The sequence below is a fragment of the Battus philenor genome, unplaced genomic scaffold, assembly GCF_028537555.1.
Source record: "Battus philenor isolate CCGP_79_NKW_IND1 unplaced genomic scaffold, ilBatPhil1.0.hap1 SCAF_8, whole genome shotgun sequence".
NCBI lineage: Eukaryota > Metazoa > Arthropoda > Insecta > Lepidoptera > Papilionidae > Battus > Battus philenor.
Window position 1 is genome coordinate 84,488 of NW_027181748.1, and position 6,795 is coordinate 91,282.

At 54.1% G+C, this 6,795-nt stretch overlaps 1 protein-coding gene across 1 annotated transcript; it reads right to left on the reverse strand.

Moving 5' to 3' along the window:
- Window positions 1–1,543: 1,543 nt before the first annotated feature.
- Window positions 1,544–6,277, reverse strand: LOC137931792 (protein toll-like). Its single transcript, XM_068775302.1, has 7 exons — window positions 6,062–6,277; window positions 5,713–5,959; window positions 5,064–5,309; window positions 4,796–4,959; window positions 4,250–4,578; window positions 3,771–4,098; window positions 1,544–3,330 (listed from the first exon to the last, which is right to left on the reverse strand). Exons 1-7 carry the CDS (start codon window positions 6,275–6,277, stop codon window positions 1,825–1,827), a joined length of 3,036 nt encoding a protein of 1,011 aa, XP_068631403.1. The 3' UTR covers window positions 1,544–1,824.
- Window positions 6,278–6,795: the final 518 nt, after the last annotated feature.

Genomic DNA, 6,795 nt, shown 5'->3' on the forward strand with positions numbered 1-6,795 from the left:
CAAGTTGTGAAGCTGAGTACATGGCTATCTCAGAGTCTTGTAAAGAAGCCATTTATTTGCGGGCTTTACAGTTTGAAATAACAAATAAAATATATAGTTTGTGTTTATACAATGACAATCAGAGTGCACAGAAGCTGTCAATAAATCCTGTGTTTCATAATAGGTCTAAACATATTGACGTGAAATATCACTTTACTAGAGAATGTTTCCAATAATATTATTCAATTAAAATATTTGTCGACAGCTGATATGCCTGCTGATATGCTCACAAAGAGTTTGTGTTTTAAAAAGCATCACACTTTTATGAATGTATTAGGTGTAGTTGTAAAATAGATCCAAGTTCAGTTAACATATTGTCTTTATGTGATTATTTGATATAGTGGGGGTGTTGAAATTATATACAAATAATCATTAATTAATATACATATACCGCCATCTATTGGAACATAGATTGTATAGTGTTCCTACCGTCATTGTTATAAAGTGAAATGTAGGTATGTTTCTGAACGTAAATAAAAAGTTAGTTCTGTTCGAATCTCACAACCGGCGTTTTATTATAATAACTGCCGCTCCTGCACTTGCTGACCGCTTCTAAACGTTCAAATAGTGAAATGACGTTTATTCTGACACAAATCAAAATGTTAAATAAACGCGCCCATAGAGTGTTTGTGTTTGATAACTGCCGCTCCTACACTAGCTGTCCGCTTCTAAACGTTCAAATAGTGAAATGACGTTTATTCCGACATAAATCAAAATGTTGAAGCATAGAATTGAAATGCAGGGTGGCCGAATGTGGAATGGAACCTAATAGTATACGTGAATAGGAACTTCAGATGGTACAAGCGAGAGGCGTGTAAGAGGAAGGGAGACAGACGACGTTTGAACGACGAAAGAGCATGCGCAGTTTAGGTTAGTTCTTTTTAAAATAAATAATTGTGCCCCACGAAAGATTTTTAAACTCAATCCCTGCATCCGATTACCACATTCATATATATGTAAAATAACTGTGACATTCATTTACAGTTGCGAATTTTATACTAAAAATAACTTTGGGTTATTACGATTTGCTGCCGGCTGAACAGTCCTAGAAGATCGTGCGGCTGCCTGCAACCATCAGGGGAGTATCGAGCTGCAGCGTAAAATCAGACTGGGCCTTCTGCTCACTTACTTTTTTAATAGAAATATATTTTTGTTTTCCTCTCTATCCTTTTGTGTGCAAATATATTTATCTTAAAAACGGTACAAGGTCCGCAGCGGAACGTTTTCGAAATATATAGCAAATAAATAAAAATATAAAACCATCAGCCTGCGAGACTGAACAAATATTGCGATTCTTAGCAAAACAAATGTAACCGAGCGGTCGTCGTGCAGCCGCTTGCCGGAGTCCAAGCCGGTAATGGTCTCTTTACATAATTTGCAACATTTCCGTGCGCGGCGGTGACAATAGCGAATACTATTTTCTAGGTTCTTGTCTCGTGTACAAATTTAAAATAAATATCGAACATTGTTTACCATTTTAACCCGTTAAGTAAAGTGAAACTCGTTTATCGACAATCACGTATATTTACAAGAAAACGCACCAACGCAGGCGCACAATGCTTCACGAGACCGAGTACACGGGCCGGCCCTGCGCCCCACCGGCACCCGCGGAGCAGCTCGACTGGCGTGTACTCGTCTCTGACCAACGTAAAATATAAAAGTAACAATTTTTTGGAATATTATTAATTAACAATATCAGCCTTAATGAAAACAGATCTACTGCCTCAGTATGTGCTTAAACATTATTTACAGATGATGTTACGACGCATTTCGATGTCGTCGTCGTCAAAGCGACGGTGCAGTGAACGCTGCGTTGACGAGCTGCCCGTCGTGCGTCAGCTTGCCGTCGAGCGCCGAGCGGAGCAGCTTGTCGGCGGGCACGGCGGCGGGCACGGCGGCGGGGGGACCTGGAGTGGGGGTTACGCTAGCTGCCCATCGGCGTGCGGCTCGCCGTAGACGCGCCGCCACGCTCCGGCTCGGACGCAACGCGCGCTCCACCTTGGTCCAGAAGCGTGCATCGTCGCGCCGCAAGTAAGTGGTAGTGGTCAGATAGGCGCGCAGCTCGTCCGTCATGCGCGGGTCAGACATCACGTCGTCAAGCAGCACAACCACGACGCGCGCCCGCCCCTCCCTCAGCGCGCGCAGGTGCGCCTCACGGAACTCTAACAGCCCCCAAACCGACACTAGAAAATCTCTCGAGAGCAGGATGACGGTGCGACGTGAGCACGACACGGAACGCGCGATCTGTGCCGGGATCCAGTCGCCGACCGGCCAGTCGCGGTAGTGCACGCACGCGCGCAACGGCCGCGGGGGCGCCTCCAGCCGCTGGACCAGCTCCTCCGCGAAGCTGACATCCGGGTGTGCGAACGAAATGAACGCGTCGTATGTCTTTTCATCATCGTCATCTTCCTCCGGGGAACAAACGCCCCATTCGAGAATCAACAACAGCAGCCGGAACCCGTACAGGCGCAGCAGCAGCATTACCACGAGCAGCAGTGCCGCTGCGGCGCCCAGCGACGCGCCGAGAATAACTCTGTCGCGCTCGAGGCACAGCGCGCTCGGGTCCACCAAGCGCAAAGCCGCGCCTCCCGCGCCCGCGGCGCACCGGAGCTCCGCGTAGTCGCGCACGACGCGGCCGGCGCGCTGCAGCGCCGCCACGTCGGCTGCGTGCCCGCAGTCGCACGCGAGGCGGTTGCCGCGTAGCCGAAGTGTGTTATTCAAGAGTAGCGCGGCGGGAACGCGCGTCAGCCGGTTGTCGGACAGGTCGAGTTCGACATTCGCCGGCAGGGGCGGAAGCTCCGTAAGGTTGAGCCCGGAGAGGCTGATTCTCGTGACGTCCGGGAGCGCCGGCACCACGGCGGGCACACTGCGCAGGCGCAGCTCTGACACGAGCAGGCCGTGCGCGCGCAGCGGCGACAGGTCCGACGGCAGCGCGGCGCAGTCGAGGTCGAGGCGGTCGGGGCGCAACAGACACCCGCAACCGGCCGGACACGGCTCGCCGCGTAGCGCGCACAACAGCGCGTCGCGAGGCACCGCAGCCAACTGGCGGCCGGCCAGCGAGGGCGGCGCGGCGCATCGCGCGCTGGGCGCCGACAGACGCGGGCCGTCGCGCGCAACGCCCTCCGCCAGTGCCGCCTGCAGCGCGGCCGCGTGACAGTCGCAGCGGAACGGATTGTCGTCAAGCAGCAGGTGCGCACTGCCGCCGCTCGGGCCCGAGAGCAACACGGTGGAGATGTTGTTGTGCCGTAGGTCCACCGTTACATCCGCGCTGAGGAAGTTCATGTTCATGTACTGGAAACAAACACCGAATATTTTGTACGTCACTTACGGTTTTTAATGAGATCACGATGATTGGATTGGAATTTTTGGGGAAAACTGATGTAGGAAAACATAGTGATGTCAACACTATCCCCTCCCTCCACACCATGTTCATGAACACCGTGCACGACATGGCGGTAGGATACCACCCTGCACCGATTGACATACTGCTAATATATGTAAATGCATTGAGATTCTATGTGTGCCCCAAATCTTGACCGAAAAGCGGCCAACACCCTGACACATGGAACAGTACGCTCCGTTAGCGCGGAAAACTCTGCGGCGCAGACACTTTGCTGCCGAGACCGCGCTCCGCGTTCCAACTGAGGGCTGGTAACGACGACGTGCCGACGTGCAGGAGCGCGTGTCAAGTCTACAGAACTAGTACGGAAGCGACGCAATCGGGTACTCACGTTGAGGTCGGTGATATTATTCCAGCTAAGGTTGAGCGTGCGCAGGCTGACGAGCACGGTGCGCCAGTCGTCCAGCAATTCGCGCACGCGGTTATGGGCGAGCTCGAGCTGCTCGAGCAGCAGCAGGCCGCTGAAGGGCGACTGCGTACCGAGCAGCTCATAGCGCTCGCCGTCCGCAGGCGCGGGCGCGCCTAACGCAAGCTCGTTGTGCGAAAGCACCAGCGCGCGCAGCGAGCGCACGCCCACGAACGCACCCTCCGCGATGTGCGCGAGCCCGTTGTGCTGCAGCGACATGCTCTCGAGACGGCTCAAACCCACGAACACCGTACTGGAAACGAGTTACTTACTTAATGAACAATACATCGTCTGCAACTCAGAGCACGGGGCTCAATGTTTAATTATGTAATATTTACGTATGCATCGCGTATGCCGGGGGCCTAAGTTTGATAGGCTAATAAATATCGACGTTTAGAACTCACCTCGGCAGCATTGTGATCTGGTTGTGATCGAGGTTGAGCTTGGTGAGATTATGAAGATCAGTAAAAAGCCCGAGGGGCAAGTGCGAGAGAGCATTGCGCGACAAGTCGAGCTCGCGCAACGCGCCCAGGCCGTGCAGCGACGTCGCGGGCAGCGCGCGCAGCCCGCAGCGCCGCAGCAGCAGCCGCCGCAGCGCCGCACAGCCGCGCAGCGCGTCCGCCGGTAGCGCGCCCATCACGCTCCCGCTCAGGTCCAGCTCCTCCAACGCGCTAAGGTTGCTGAACACGCCCGGCCCCAGCGTCAAGTTGCCGACGTTGTCCACCAGGCGTATCTGCAAATCACTTTTCTATTTCACTTATACACTTTGTAGAGAAAATTGTTCCTAACTTAGCCACCTCGCGCCAGATCGCCTCGATCGCCTCTGGTTTTATTATAACTATAATCACACCGCGTAGTATGATTCACTTTTAGTCGTAGTAACAGTAATATAAAAATAATTACAATTTTATCTATTTGTCAAAGTAAAGGAACAGTAATATGAGAGAGACCTGTTGCAGGTGGTGCAGACCGGCGAAGAGTTCGGCGGGCAGCGCAGTGAGCGGGTTGCCGTAGAGGTCGAGGCGCGCGAGCAGCGGCGTGCGCGCGAGCAGGCGCGGCGGCAGCGCGCGCAGCCGGTTGTGGCTCAGGCTCAGGTCGTGCAGCGCGCCCAGCCCTGCGCAGCGACGCAGCGTCGTTAGCGGAACGAGCGCACTAAGACTTTTCACTCGCTACGGATAGCAGATATTCGCTTTGCGACCGAGCTCGGTGAGATCGTACCTTCGAACGTGTCCTCCGCCAATTCCGAGAGATTATTCTTCCAGAGGGCGAGGCGCTTGAGGTGGGTAAGGTTACGGAAGGCGGCCTCCGGCAACTGCTCGAGCGCGTCGTCTGCCAACTCCAGCGTCTCCAACGGTAGCGGCGGCAGCGGACCGCGCAGCACCAACCGCGCGTTGTCCACGGTCAGCTGGCGCAGCGCAGGCAGCTCGCGCAGCGCCGCCAGCGGGAACTCCGTCTCCTGTCCGTCTGCTCGCACACATACGCACACCTCGTGTGAACAGTCCGTCGCGCAACGTCCTGCTACGCAACCTGCGCAGCAGCACGTTTCCCTCCCCGATGATGGCGGGATTGTTATTACAGGACATTGAGAGGAGGGTGCGACAACTGCACAAACCGTATTTTTTTATTCCAGGTTCACAAACTAGCTGCAGTAATTTAAAAAAATACATGACATTGTATTAGACGTATATACATCAATAGGTCTTACAAACAAGAAAATCAATTATACACGCTTTGTTTTATTTAAATTTAAACATAAGCGCTTAATGAAAAACCCTATAGTTTTAACATTGTCGTACAACAAAGGAGATTTGAACAAAAATGATACGGAAAGTAAGGCACCAGAGCTTCGACCTCTACGATCACTAACCGAGGTCCGTGATGCGCAGCATGGTGAGCGTGTCCAGGCCGCGCACATGGGCGGGCGCGAGGGGCGCGCGCGGCGCCACCAGCGACAGCCGCAGGGCCGCGCGAGCCCCGCGCCGCTGCAGCGCGCACAGCAGCGGCTCCGGTGCCGGCGCGCACTCGCGTAGTGTCACGCTGCGCAGCACCGCGCCCAGCGCGCCCAGCCCCGCCGCGCCGCGCGAGGGCACCTGCGCGCACACCAGCGCGCCGCCCTGATGCAGAACACCAATATTTTATTTCAATTTAATCAATCGATTAAAACAAAAAACTGAAATTGGTACAGTCTGTGCACGAGGCAGATCGCGATTACCCACATGACACTTGAAGGTTATCCCGTCGCCGTACTCGTCGAAGCTGAGCGGGCCACTCGGCAGCGAGCAGTTGTAGCTCGTGCCGCCGGGCAGCACCACGCAGCTGCATCGGCGCGGGCAGCGCCAACTCCCGGCGTCCTCTTCATCCGACATCGCCGCGGTATCATTTGCAGGAGACAAAGCGTATTGGAACGCATCCTCTTGTGTACCGTTAGTCATATTCTTAATCGGGTTAGGTTCAGATCCCGTATCGGTCGCCGCGGAGAGGCACCGCGCCGCCGCCACCGCGAGTACCGCCCACACGCTGAATGCCATTGGCGCGAGACACTACTGTCGACCCGCTGTCATATCTGCAAGTGAAATAACCGTTGAACGTTGCTCAACTAGGCAATGCCAGCACGTGGGCAGCTTGCAACTTCACAAGGAGCAAACGGTGATGCGCATTCGGCTCGGTGGTCCTTATGATTTTATTTTTGGGTGCGGGGAAATCTTCCGGGTCTGTCCTCGCTGGGCAAACAGTTTTCGCATGCGCCGGAAAGCTCCGGTCGGGTCGGAACCCCGCAATTCCTTCTTTATATTATTCAATGAACCAAACTGGGGGCACCAACACAAGCGAACGTTACTTAAAAAACAACACGCTCGTCCGCGGCGACGCACGCGCCGCTCCTACGCCGGCTCGAGGTGTTACAGTAAAAGAATCCCGCGTTGCTCGGTGCTATTTAATAAACTAATATTTT